The sequence below is a fragment of the Callorhinchus milii genome, unplaced genomic scaffold (assembly GCF_018977255.1).
Source record: "Callorhinchus milii isolate IMCB2004 unplaced genomic scaffold, IMCB_Cmil_1.0 Scaffold10, whole genome shotgun sequence".
Taxonomy (NCBI): Eukaryota; Metazoa; Chordata; class Chondrichthyes; order Chimaeriformes; family Callorhinchidae; genus Callorhinchus; species Callorhinchus milii.
Window position 1 is genome coordinate 5,622,473 of NW_024704751.1, and position 14,493 is coordinate 5,636,965.

Below are 14,493 nucleotides of genomic sequence, written 5' to 3' on the forward strand. Positions count from 1 at the left end.
ATGTCACACTGATTACAGCTACTTTGATCCTTTTTGGCCTCCTGGAAGCCAAGTTTCCTGTAGCATAAACAGTTCAGTTTCAGCAACTGTGGGAAGAGATACAGAAAAGTATACATTCGAGCAAAAATAGGGATCGTGACGTAGCACTTAACACTGTGAAGTCTCTCAACTCAAAGCCAAAGGGGGCCTTGAGAGCTGGAAACTGACTGAGCTTCTAACTGAGATAACATCAATGATTAGTCTCATTGAAACACTGTAGGATGGATTGCAGGTGCAGCCCTTGCGATGAACAGTGGTTCCCCTTGGATGAGTGATTGGGTATTGATATAATCCCCATTACTCAAGGACAGTCTTGCAAAGGGGACCCTTAGAAGGAAATAAATCATTTAGAACAGACACAACTCACTTCAGAGTTCATTAACGTTCACTTCCGGTCTTTGAGAAATCCAGTTACCCAATAAATGTGTCAGGGGCTCCTTGAAAATTCAATCAAACGGCTATCAAGCTCCAGTCCGTCCATTGTATATAGAGCAAACAGCAGGCTCACCAGACTCCTGGTGTCCGGAATTCAGACCAAGCCAGACCGGGCCTGAAACAGAAAAATTAAAAGAAAATCCGCACAAAATGTGCACACGTGTTGATTCCCAGCACGAACCCCCGCCTCACCGTCCTTATCGTCCCTTTGGCTTCAATTTGAATCCCACGAACAGAATATATCTTATCCGCTATCTTCTACTTGCGGATGATTCAAATGATGTACCGCCCACAAAATAGTCATTTCACTTCACAGTATTTCGATACAGCGCCTTATCATGTCTTCTGAACGGCTCAAAGCGCTTCACAGAATATACTGTAAAGTGAATTGACTGTATGCTTTGTGGGTGAAAATTCATTCTCCTCGTTCTATCTCACTCTCGTCTTTCTGTGTGGCAATTTCTATGAAATCCTGTTTTATCCGTTCTATCCTGTTTTGTAGTTTTTCCTTCTGTAGGTTGCACAGTAACCTTCATGATCTCTGCTTGTATTCTCAGGCCAAGAATGACATAAAATCGCACAAGCACCAGGTTGTCCTAAACGCATTGTTTCAGAAATTGGATATCGATGAGTCGGGCTTCATTGATATGCCAGATCTGGTCAACGCCTTGACCAAATATAAGGACGGAATGGAGAAGAATGCCTTAAGGAAAGGTAGGGGGAACTGAACCAACATGCTTTTTTTGTGAGAAACTGAGCTGTTATTGGAATTATTTTACTGCAGCACTAATTTTACTACATACACCCTCTAGAGGAGGCCTAAAGTAGCATTGAAATATTGCAAAGTCCACCAAGGTTCAAATGTCAAATTTTCCCTTATAAGGATTTAGTGAAAAGAATATTTTAGCAATTTTAAGTCCGACTCATTGATTTACTGGTTGAGGAAATAACCTTGGCGCTGTATTTCTCGATTGATCGGGGGAAATACTAATCCAAGGGCAATTTTTTNCCCCCATTGTTGAAGCTTTTATTCAAGATCAATGAATGTACCAACTCCAGCAAAAACTCCCTCGCCGAGGAGAAGAATAAAACAATCCAACATCACTTATTGTTCCCCTCAAGGCAACCCAACCACTGGCATTGGTAAATTTATTCTCTGCCTTCCCTCTCCAACAGTAGATTTATCCAACAAAAGCAACTTGCATTTATATAGCGCTCTTCAAGTGGGGTAGCGTTTCGGGGTGCTTCAATTCTCCCCCCCCTCCCCCCCCGCCAACCCTGGCTCCCCTCCCGCTCCATTGCTCACCATCCCAAAATTGCTGCAGTGGTATTTCATAATGATGGTAGTTTTGCATGAGTTTTGCACACTCTGCGTGCTATATTAAGGCATATTCAACGCTCTCCGTTTCCAATGAACCATAACCGTTAAGAAGGCAGCGGATTCGAAAATGACTTCACTGGACAAAAATTGAGAGCATCCGTTTCTCAATAGGCCGAACGTATTTCCAGCGAAATCATGCATTTTGCAATTAAAAAGAAGCCAGCTGCTGTTTATAGATCAGACCTGGGTTTCCCATGACCCTAGTCCTTCCCTCATGCTTGTATCTTAACAGCTAGCTATTCTTAGAATATAGAGTGCTTGAGTTAATAAGGTCATATTTCAGGGTAAAGGTCTTCTGGTTTCTGTCTACTGAGTAAAATGAATGTGAAAGGATTTAGCATCGAGGAGGTTTTTTATTAGATACAGCTGTTGTATTCCAGTGTGACATGGCTTTGGTCTAATTTTTAACAAGCTGTGTGCTCGAAAGTCATTGTGCTTGTGTCTTGCTCGTTTTTCTTCTCGTCCGCTTCCCCGTTGCTTCCAAAAGTGGCTTAATTTTCTCATCTCAGCACGGAAAGCAGTCGAGGTGTGGGAAGGAGGTGATTAGCAAAGTGCAATACGCTTTGATAAACTTCATCGAGCACATCAAAGCGTTGGCCTGTGGCACTTTCACACCGTAGGGGCGCATTCCAGCACGAAAGCTAAAAAAAAAACGAGATAGGAGACTTTCTGTAAGTTGCTCGCATGGCCTTTGTGGTTTTGACTCTATTCAGTGCTGTTAGCAGGGGTCTGTCTGGCACAATTCCATATGCTGCATATGGGAATGGGGGTGGGAGGGAGGGAAGGAGGGGGTGTGAGGGGAGGCCAAGGAATGAACGATAACAATTCCTCAAAGACGGTCAGCCCAGATTATCTAAAAGGAATTTCAAACAGTTGCAAAATAAATTAGTGATCGAAGATGAGTTTCCCCTTTCCCTTCTTCCACCTCTCATCTTAAGAAATATGACTGGAGGATTTGTTTGAGGGAGGCATTCAGGGCTGTGCGTTCAGGCTTGCAGCACTTGGTCTCTGCTCAGGGTTGACCTGTGGGCGCCAAAGACTGGGAATATCCAGCTCTCTGTGCTGAGGATTATGTGTTCCAGGGAATACTGGGAATGGACTGTGCTGTGTGCTGGATACCTCCATGGTTTTTGTCGCACAACTTGTTTAAAAGTAGGCACAAGAGATTACAGAGACCGAGGCTCAAATAGGAAACAGTTCCTCTTTTCCACAAGTTCCAAAGGTCAATCAACACTCAATTGCCTAATTTCACGAATCCTAACGGCGACCGCATAAAAAAACAAATGTGGGCAACTTGAGTCAATTCTGCTGCCGCCGTAATGATCTTTTCAATAGAGATGGTAAGGTCCCGATGCTGAGCTGATTTAAGGTTTCAGAGGCTGCCCGCTTTTTATGAACTTAGAAACTCGAGCAGAACCTCCAGCTCCTCAAGCTCAATCCATCACGTTTTTGTACAGTTTTCATCCAATTCAACTTGCAAAGTGCACAAAAGGCACAGGGATGAACTCTGATTTTATCAGCGTCATTCAGCTCGAGGGAAGGAAAGACCAAGGTACACCTGGAGCAGAGCCCATGAATTGTTCCACAAGGCAGTAAAATAGATGATTGAAAAGGGAACAGTGCTAAAAGGCATGAGGGAGCGTGCGCGGGAGAATGGGATTAGTTCGGAGAAATTTACCAACACAAATTCGACGGACAAAAGGCCTGGATACCGTGCTGTACGCAGCAGGTATTAGTACAACTTTAGGGTCACACGAGATGCAGTTCAATAGTGACTATGTTAAAAGCAAACCTTTTAACATATTTGGTATGACAGTGTCCTCTGGTGGCCAATACTGTACCACCACCGCACAATGAAACCATTTCAGCTATTGTCCAATTTAAATGCAGTCAAATATTATGTAACCTGGATATAAATAGATTACAATCTGTGATCAGAAGCCCTAAATTCTTTGGTCTTACCCTTAAGACCATTGCCATGAAATTTCAGTGCGTCAGCCTGGCTCGGTTGGTAGAGTTTTCCCCGCTCCGAGTCAGAAAGTTGTGGGTGCAAACCCCATGTTAGGGACTTTGAGCTCACAGGCGAGGCTGCACTCAAGTGCAATGTTGGGAGAACTCTGCATTTTACTAGGTGCTGTCCTTCGGATGAATATAAACTGAGATCTCCTCTACCTGTTCAGGTAGATTTTAAAGATCCTTTAGTAGGATTGAAAAGCAAAGGGAGTTTCTTCCAGTGCCCTGGAAAATAACCACCCAGATAAAATTAGTCATCCACTTCCTGACTGTCCGTGCACAAATTGACTTGATGCCCAGTCACTATGCTTTACAATAAAAGTTGTAAAATGCTTTGACACACTTGTGATTCTCCCAACCTGAAAGACACTGTATCAAACGGAAGGGTTATTATCATCATTATTATTATTATGACTCTCTGGTCAAATTCTTGGCTTTAAACAATTCGATTTAAGTAATTCAATTCTGATGACAGCAATTTTCAGAAAAAGAACCGAGGTGAAATGAAATGTAAAATTAAATAAAATTACATTTCCTTTCATTTTCAAAAAATTGTTTGGAACATGAAGTGGAGAGAAATAGAGCTACGTGTAATACTTTATTTTGTTGTGCGACCCTATTTTAACAGCTCACATCAGACTGAAAATGAACCAGAAATGCCGGAGTGGGGAAACTGTTTTGACCAAAATAGAGTTCAAGTCGTACATCGAAGCCATCGTTGCTGAAATCGCTGATGATGAAGAGGTTTTTGACAGTATTGTGCAATTTCTATCAACCAGCCTTTCACAAACGTGCGAGGAGGAGGTACGAGCTGCAGCCAGGAGAAAATGGTTATACACTATCGAAGAAGCAGCACGTGTTGGAGGTATCAGCATGGGTCCTGTTTATAAAGCTGTTTTCGAGAGCCTTTATAAGGTAGGATGCTTTACAGTGTTAGCCTGTGTCTAAGACTATCTGGAATTTAGGTAAACAGGGTGCACCAAGGGCCCAGACTCCTCTCTGCTGTTACTGGCGATCACAAATTATACAGTCATTTCACTTTACCATATATCCTGTGAAGCGCTTTGAGGTGCGATAAGGCGCTATATCAAATGCAAGGATTATTATTATTATTATTATTAGAAATTCCATTCCGTAAGGAAACAATGGCGTTATAATTTACTTTGAAATATTTCCCTTCCTCGAATTCTGGTCCAAATCTAGCTGAAAAGCCTTCGTGCCCTATCTTGAACGCTATTTTAACACAGCATCATTTTCAGATAGTGAAACACCTTTCCCAGATTATTCAGTCTAGCCTTGGGCATTATTATTCCCAGAAATAAGCACAGAGTTGTTCCCTACCCTGCTCGCAAACTGCAGTCCGGGCCCGACTGGAATCTTCAGGCCCAGCTGTACTAAAGAGTTCCCTGTCAACGTCAGTTCGAGCTTAATGCAGACTTTATCTCTGTAACAGGATGCAGAAGGCCATGGTGAAAATAAGAAAATCAGTGCTTCAATAGCCTTGCTAAAGAATAACCATCACAAACCCTCAAAGGGTGACACTTTCTTGCATTACGTCGCCTGTACCTTGGATGATGCAAACTATGTCCTGAACCAGGGACTCTATAGAACCGACCGAGCTGTGAGGTGAGAGAGAGACTCTATTTACTGCAAACGCAATTGCTTTCAGTGCTTTGGGGCTAAATCTTCCTCTTGCATAAGGGAGACCCTCATTACAAAGCAGCAGCTCCAAACTCCTCTGAGCTGACACCAAGCTTCTTCTTATTTCCATTTGCTCCTTCATCTTCCGGAGAAATTCCGTTTGGGTCAAGACAGTAACTTTTGTTTTCTTAGCAATTCAGAGCGTGAAAATCCGGTCTTAATTTTCTCTCTTAAAACGATTCAAGTAAACTCTTGGCTTTTTTTTCTTGCTTTTTGAAACCCAGCTTTCACGCAATTGACGAAGGGAGGACAATCTATGTTCCCCGGATTCAGGATCATGGCCACGTCCACATATGGAACTGTAAACGGGAAAATGTACAAGGTGCATTGCTTGTGGTCCCAATAAAAGATTGGAACAGGAGGGTGTTTGGAGTCATGGGTGTTGACACAATTAGAGACCCGTGTAAGGATAAGGGCTTCACGAAACATGAGATCAACTTTTACCAGGTGAGGTTGAGGTCTGGTTCCTGTTTGGAACGTTCAGCATTTAATAGTTATTACACAAGATGTGTTATGAAATGAAATGCTGGTAATTTCATACAGTTTGAGAATTAAGGCCACCCTCCACCCCACCAATCCCCCCCCCCCCACCCCACTCCCCTCCCACATACCCCCTCCCCACCCCTCGCCTTCTTTCAGATTGTTGCTTCCGTGGCATTGTCCCATCTGTCATTAGTCAAGCGCTATCCTGCGTGAGAGGCGCTATATAAATGCAAGTTGTTGTTATTGTTGTAGTAAATTGGTCCCTTAATCCACGACAGTTTATGGGGACGCTGCTATGCGCTGCCACGTTTCGCCCACAAAATATACAGTCAATTCACTTTACAGTATATTCTGTGAAGCACTTTGATGTCTCAATGGCATGATAAGTCTTTAGACCAAATGCAAGTGATTATTATTATTATCTGCCACCTGGAGGCAAGATTTAAGTCCAGCAATTTAGTCAAATTGCTCTTGTACTGCCTTTCCGATCCTGGTATTTGGTATAACGGCAGCGACAGCATTTTAACATGGGGCTGTAACATTGTACTGAGCGTAGCGTACGGAGCACACAGGGGTATAATGTTCGATGATAAAAATTCAGATGCACTTTTCAATTTATTCTTTAGGGCATCACCAGAACCCTTAGTATTGCCTACCATTACGTGCAAACCCAGAGGAGCATTCTGCAAGTTTTGGAAACTGCTTTCATCTGGATCCATAAAAGGTCAACCACCATCGAATCTCTCACTCTGTACTTCGTTGACTCTATTGGTCCTAAGGTACTCCCTTCAACAAACCTTTTCTCAGTGTATTAGTAAACTCCATGTCTGCTAAATTGAGGAAGATTGATCAAGGATGAAATAAGTGGCAATCCAATGCCCCTCCACCCCCCCCACACACACACACACATCTGTTTAAGACCCATACAAGGGACCTAAATTTGAGTGTTATTCAAGGGAGCAATTAGAAGCTACAGAACCTCACTGAAGGCAGGTCTGGTACAGTACTCCACTGCTGGAGCTCCTAAGCTGCTGATTGAGTTCCATTCTTATGCTTTAGGGGGAAAAATCGTGATCCTTAAAACTCTGGTTCCAATGACCGAGGGAGCTAGCTAGCGTAGTGCAATCGTCAGCCAGGTTCCTCTCAGCTAACCTCTCTCCTTCCATGCCCAAAGGATTTTATATTGCAGAAGAAGATGACAGCAGATAATATCAAAGGAGACATAGAGGTGCACAGCCCTCCAATTACGCTACATAGGAAGAACAATCCATTCAGGTTTGTAACTTAGTAATGTTCTGCTCGGTTTTACATGACCAAAGTATGGATGGTTTAAACAAGATGAAAGGGAGTTCTTTTGGACAGGTCCAAATTCCAAAGGGTTAATCTTTAGCCATTCCCTAGGCTCTGAGTGAGGAAAAAATCGACAAAGGGAAAGAGTTCTCCTATCTGTGGTTGGAAATTCACTCTGTTGGCTGCTTCAGTGTGTGGGTTGGGAGTCGGGCTTGAAAGTCCCAGTGGCATGGTTGGTATCTAATAGAAACATAGAAACAGGAGGAGGCCATTCAGTCCCTCGAGCCTGTTCTGCCATTCTATAAGATCATGGCTGATCTGTACTCAAGTCTAATTACCTATCCTTGCCATGTATCCCTTAATACCCTGACCTGACAAATAGCTATCCACTTCAATCTTGAAGATGTGAATGGATCCAGCATCCACAGGCTTTTTGGGGAGAGAGTTCCAGATTTCCTGTGAAATAAGTAGAGAGCTCTATAAGTAACAATTATTTGTGGCTGAATATCGAATGCTTTACCAATAGCTGGTTAAGTTGAGTTCATAACATCGTTTAGAAGGGAATCGCCACTGGTAATAATTCTCACAAGGCCGAATCCTTGCATTGGCACTTGAACTGGGTTTCTCAAACGTCAATCTAAGCTGGACAACATGGTGAAATAACAATACGAAAGCTTTTAGTCATACAGATATGATGATAAAGTGAAGTCAATGAAACAGATGATAAAAGATATCTTGCATAAAGACAACAATTTAACCTGGATGTTTGGTGTATGTCCTAAGTGCTGTCCCTTTTCCTATCTTTCAGAGAATACCTCTTTAAATGTGCGGAGGTTTCTGAGACGATTATAACCGTGGTGAAAGAAGACATGCTCATCATTGTGCCTATACGGACCTTAAAAGGGAAAGCTTTTGCTATCATTGTTATTAACCTTGGAAGCCATCGAGAGATGACGGATCTTGAATACAGGAACATGTTAAAAATGTTGGAAATACTTCAGGCAGCTACGATGGAGATATTGAAGGAGCTTGTTGATCCAAAAGCAACAGTCTTAGTTTTAGGTGTAGTACATTGATTCCTACTCAGCAACAACAACTTGCACCCTTCACGCAGGGAAGAGTCCCAGAGTATTCCTAACTGAGGCTATCTCCGGCTCATATTTGAAACATCTCACAAAATGATAGAAATATGAATTAGTTGCCATAAACATGGCTGCAAAAAGTACAGAGTCATTACACTTTCCAGTGTATCCTGGGAAGCACTTTGAGACATCCTCCTGACATAAAGGGCAATATATAAAAATATAGGATTTTTAAAAAAATATATTTTAATTCCTATTTACATACTGCATTATTTTGTGGTTTATACTTGTTACATTGAATAAATTGGTTGTTAGGACATGGAATATCCTACCTGGAACCATGGTTGAAGCATAATTTGTTTTAGCTTTTAGGAGGGAATTAGATAAATGTTGGGAACACGTCAACAACGTTCCTTCTAATTCATAATTGTTTTTTTTAAAAAATATATTTGTTGTTTTTCGTTTTCAGAGGCTGAACAAAAACACAAACCAAACCGAATACGGATTCTGTTTGAACGTTGCATGCTACAGGACCTGAGAGAAAGCATCCAACAGCTCGATCCACAATTACTTGAAAAGTTCAAGAATTACGCCAGACCTCCGCCAGCGAACCAGAAGATCATCACCGCAATCTTGCTTCTCATTGAACCCAAATGGAAAGTTAAATTCAGCTGGGAAAAATGCAAAGCGGTAAAGAAAAAAAAACATCCGAAATTCTTCATATATGCCAGCCACACAAGGGAATTTGGAGTTTGGAGACTCTTAAGCATGGTCAAACACTCAACTGGCCAAAAGAAAAATCATGCAAGGGACACCAGGGCCTGGGGGACTAAACTTATATATTATATATATATAAAAATCATCACTCACTCAATCTATGACCATTTGTGGGACACTGCTGTGCGCAATTGTCTGCCACATTTCGCCAACAAAATGTGAATCCATTTTACAATGTATAATAATAATAATCTTTGCATTTGATATAGCGCTTTATCATGTCTTCGAGCCATCTCAAAGCGCTTCACAGAAAGTGGATTGCCTGTATATTATTATCATGTATTATTAAATAAATATTAAATATTGAATGAACTAAACAGCGCCAACACTGCACCCAGTTACAGTGCTCAACATACAATGTTGAGATGAGATTATATCGTACATTCAAATTCATCCCAAACGTTCAACACCAGATGCTTTATTCAACTTTTCTAACATGTTAAGAAAAGGTAGATTCAGTTTGGATTTGTAGTACTGATTAGCTGATTAATATATGACAATATCTCAAGTACTGTCTTTTCTCTTTGGGGACATGCAGCACTTCTGATTAAATGCTAATGAAAGCTTTCCTCTCCTTGCAGAAAATGGGCAGTGGATTTATTGAGAAGATTATCAAATTTGACCCCACTGCATCTGATGTTTCAATTGACCATTTTGTTGTGGGAGAACAGATACAAAGTAAGGCTTTATGAGATCTACTAATTCTCCTGATCCCTGAGTAGGTTAAGACACTGCTATAGCACATGTTCATTCGGCTACAAGTCAGTGCTGAGTTAGTCGGTCTCAGCCACGATGAGATAGCAGCTTGTAATTTGCTCTATTGAGCAAACAGATTATCAATGTTTGCCCTATAAATAATTATTTGGGGAGTACAAGTTTGCAGGGCTATGGGGAGAGAGTGAGGGAGTGGGATCGATTTGGATAGTTCTTCTCAAAGAACCAGCACAGACATGATGGGCCGAATGGCCTCCCTCCGTCTGTGCTGTATGATTCTATGAAATGGACCCTCACTAAACTGGGACACCTTATAATACTCGATTTGTACTCGATTTGGGATATTTGAAGATGTTACTGCAATGACAAAATTAGACACTTCGACACAGAAAGTAAGAGAGGGCGCAATCTGTCAGGGTTCCCACTCCTGCTTGTGTGCAGCGATACATGCGGGAAGGTTTGCTCTGAATTGAAAAGGATAGAAATGAATAATAATAATCCTTGCATTTGATATAGCTTCACAAAGTTTCTACAGAGTGTAGTTACTGGTTATTTGTAGGTGACCACATGTAGGTAAGGTTACAAATGCTTTCCTGCTGCTCATCTCACGCTGCTGTTAATTTTCCCTGTTTTCTAGATGTCTCGTATTTAGATGCGTGGAAGGAGGGTTCAGTTGTAGCCCATTATCTGTACAACTGGATTTCCGTCTGTCTGTCACTGATGGAAAAGAAACTGAAACTGAGAGATTGGTACAAACCCCCCTCAGTTTGCCAGCTGCCTCCAATAAAGGGAGGGCATTATTAACCCTTTGCGGCCCAGATGAAGCTTTGCAATACCTTTGAAAGTTGCCAAACATTGTGAAGCAGCTACCTTCTGTGTTTCTGTTTAATGAAACTTGTAAGTACTCATTAGCACAGTGGCATGTCCATTTCTGGGGTATATGTGTATATGTCTCATTAGCACTGATAAAGGTCAAAAAAGGCTCAAATAGCAAGTGTTGGGAGATATTTGCTGAAGCGTCGGATTTCGATGAAATTTGTATTTGCTTTTAGGGGCATTTAGAGCAACTGGGATCATCATTAGATCTAAAAAAATCATGGAGTGAGGGAGGGGGACGCTCATCATCCCCAGGAATAAGAAAAGGCCATTTGACCCACTCTACAACCATGGACCATTCAAAAGCTATTGTGGTCTATATCTCTGGGGTGGGGGGGGGGGGGGGGGGGGGGGAGGTGGTGTGTAGAGGAAGTTCTGAATAGTTTTTCTGAAGGTGTGTGGAGGATGATCTGATTCACTGAAGAAAGACCCTACAGATAAGTAATCCAGTTGCTCTTCAGTTCTTTTCACGCAGTGCACATTGCCTCGGTGTTATACTCCTGCTCCGATCATACTCTTTCAAAGCGGCTGAATTAAAAGGTGAAAATATGTCACAAAGTTTGGCAGGTTCAATGCCACAACCCGAAATGAACAACGCAAAGTTACATCTCAAAAACATTCGACTTATGAAACAGAGTGAAATAACCTGAGATAACACAATATTTGGAGTATTTTCAGTAGTTTGGGGAATTCTACGATGTGATAAGTCTCTATATCAAATGCAAGGATTATTATTTTTATTATTATTAATGAGCTGGAGAGAAAAGAGCAACAAGGATGATTCCGAGACTTTCGTTTTTTTAAGTCCTGAAGAGACACTCCCATCACTGAGCTAGTTTTCATAATGGAGAAGAAAATTAAGGGAGAGGCACAGACGATATTGAGAGGCATAGGTGATGTTGATACTAGCAGAGCTTTTGTCTTGGAATATGAGAGCAGACGAGAGAACACAGGTAGAGAATTAACAAGGATTAAGTGACACAAATTTTTTTTTAACCTCATAAAACAGTGAATAAGTGGAAAGAGTTGTTTCATCTCCAATCTTTGATGAAGAAGCTGAACTATGAGAACATTTCTTTGTACTTTCCCAGGACTGTTTTGAATGCCCAACACTGTAATAACATGGCTTCTGAAATTCTACAGGACCTAGGGTTATTAATGCTTATATGGATTTGTTTGTCCTGGATTGATTGACAGCCTATTTTCATTGAATGATTTCCACATTGAAAAGCAGCCTTGAAAGAACATCTAATCGCTCGTCATTTGTCATGAACTTTCTTCAATAAGCTGGATGATAAGTGTTATATGAGCTGAAATGTTTATGCCCCTTCAACAGCTTGATATGTTTTGGCACAAATGTCAGCTGAGTTATTAAAATTTGAAATCAGAAGTGCAGATAATATCGGATGGCAGATTTTAATAATCCAACAGCGAAGGTGTTTTTTATGATGTTAAATGTGTGACTGTAATGGCAAAGAGCTGTTCAAAACGAGCGTATCAAGGGCTTACAAAAGTTTCTTACAGCAAGTTTTCAAATGGCAGCAGAATATTGCCTTTGGAAACCATACTCTGGGAGTGTTTTTTGTATTAAATAATTACGTCAATATATTTGAAACCAGGTTAGATAGTGGGCGATTCCTGGCAATGATGAGACATGCCAAGGACAACAAGTTGCATTTATACAGCACCCTTCACATAGGATGTAAATCTTTTCAGGAATGTACAAAACCTGTTTATAAATGTCAGCAGTTGCTGAAAGGGAAAAATGGCAATAGGAAGCACAGAAATCTGTGGCAATTATACTTTAAAATAATAATAATTCTTACATTTAATACGGCTGCTTTCGTTGAGAAGACGTCTCCAAACATTTTACTGGAAGGTGCAGTGACTGTTTTTAAAAGCCCTTCTCTATATTCTTTGAATTCCATGTTCTTCCTTATCCCTCCATTGCCTCCTTCAAGGTCCATCCACCCTCCTCTTCGACCACGCCTTTGGTCACCCTGCCCTCCACCCCTCCTGATCCCAACCCCCAGCTCCTTGGAACGTCCTCCCAATGTGAAAGGCGCTATACAAATGTAATTTGTTGTTGTTCCGTGCATCTGCTTTTTGCTGAGGTTCAACGAATCTCTGAACAGAATTGTTTTAAACTCCAGTCATTGCAAAGCTAGTCCTATGTCTTCCAACATTTCTACTTGGCAACCCTGAGCAAACCCTGAATGTCTTAAAAATCACGTTTCAAACTGTGAAAGGTTTGTGGCGAGTGAGTTGCAATCACCGTGGAGACTAACGATCCAAATCTTTCTTCGAAGAAGAAAACAAACTTAAAAAGTGTAGCGTACAAATTCCCTTCTGGTACCAGTAAACTGTGGGAGGTTTTCTGCTTCATAAAAGGTTGATAGATTATGCTTTGCTTGATGTGAATGTTGTGATTGACAATAATAATGGGTCTGGCTTGTCAGTTTGTTTTATCTTTGTAATACTTTTTTTTAATAAACTGTGCCAACATCTTATTTTTGCTTTTCCTCACATCTGTAGTGTTTTGTCTTATCTATTAAAATGTTTGCTTTTAGTACATCCTTCACAATTTTAGAGATAAAATATATTGCCCTCAAAACTGAAATTGCAGCCGTTTTCATTATAAACACTGTCTCTCCCTCCTCTCCCCCTCCTCCTTTGCCTTATCTTGTGACATCCAGATGATATATAGTTATTGCTTACAATGCTCGTATCGTAGCCTTAGCTACCATTATTAGTGTTGGATCACTACCACAAAAGAGAAGTACAGTACTGTCATACACAGTAATAAATTAACCAGGTCAGTACCGTATATTGGTTAAACAATATGTAAACTTAAAGCCTTTATATTGCACTTCAATTCACTGGTATTTGAGCATCATTGTGAATTTGTCTAAGCACTCTGAGATGCTGTCCGGCATAATAATAATAAAAATAATAATCGTTGCATTTGATATAGCGCTTTTCACGTCTTCTGGACATCTCAAAGCGCTTAACAGAATAGACTGTAAAGTGAATTGACCGTATATTTGTGGGCGAAACGCGGCAGACAATTGCGCACAGCAGTGCCCCACAAACAGTCGTGGATTGAAAATGACCAATTTATTATTGTTTTGGGTTTTGGAGGGATCATTATTCGGCTCTGTGTGGAGTAAGGAAACTTGCCCAAGGTTTCGCCCTCTGCCTGGAATTGAGCCCAGGTGTCTCGCTTGCAAGGCGAGTGCTCTAACCACTGAGCTACAGGACTCCACAAGGGCATGAAGGGCATTCTATAAATGCAAGTTGATTTTGTTGTTGTTGTTGTCTGTTGGGTCTGAAAAGTGTTCAGTGGGCAATTAGTAAACCAACTTGGCACCATAGACGTGATCAAACCAGCAGAATAAAAGTAGAAGAAAAGCTGATGGTATCATGAGATGTCACTGGGATAATAAATACCATATCCTATAAGAGCATTTATTAGTTGTGGGATTCCGAATGGAGTCCTGGGTTCAGAATCCTACCTCTAACTATGATTTAGTAAAATCCAACAGAATCATCATTTCATGGCCACTACAATGTTCTCCCCAGCGTTCAATTAATATCATGTGATAATTAAGTGTTTGGGAAGTTTTAACAGATGATAATCATTTGCTGGAGCAAAATTGTGTACCTAGTGCATTGTTTCAATACTTTCCTTCTTGTATCTTC

The 14,493-nt window shown here is 41.1% G+C and overlaps 1 protein-coding gene across 1 annotated transcript in view; it reads left to right on the top strand.

The window, feature by feature from the left end:
• Nucleotides 1–10,754, top strand: part of LOC103183369 (EF-hand calcium-binding domain-containing protein 5-like) — a 28,103-nt gene extending 17,349 nt beyond the window's left edge. The window contains exons 12-21 of the mRNA XM_042338560.1: nucleotides 1,032–1,188; nucleotides 4,497–4,783; nucleotides 5,322–5,494; nucleotides 5,794–6,016; nucleotides 6,679–6,831; nucleotides 7,227–7,327; nucleotides 8,151–8,404; nucleotides 8,894–9,297; nucleotides 9,783–9,879; nucleotides 10,553–10,754. Coding sequence (XP_042194494.1) covers nucleotides 1,032–1,188; nucleotides 4,497–4,783; nucleotides 5,322–5,494; nucleotides 5,794–6,016; nucleotides 6,679–6,831; nucleotides 7,227–7,327; nucleotides 8,151–8,404; nucleotides 8,894–9,297; nucleotides 9,783–9,879; nucleotides 10,553–10,719 — 2,016 coding nt within the window. The 3' untranslated portion in view covers nucleotides 10,720–10,754. The remainder of the gene's footprint in view (nucleotides 1–1,031; nucleotides 1,189–4,496; nucleotides 4,784–5,321; nucleotides 5,495–5,793; nucleotides 6,017–6,678; nucleotides 6,832–7,226; nucleotides 7,328–8,150; nucleotides 8,405–8,893; nucleotides 9,298–9,782; nucleotides 9,880–10,552) is intronic.
• Nucleotides 10,755–14,493: the final 3,739 nt, after the last annotated feature.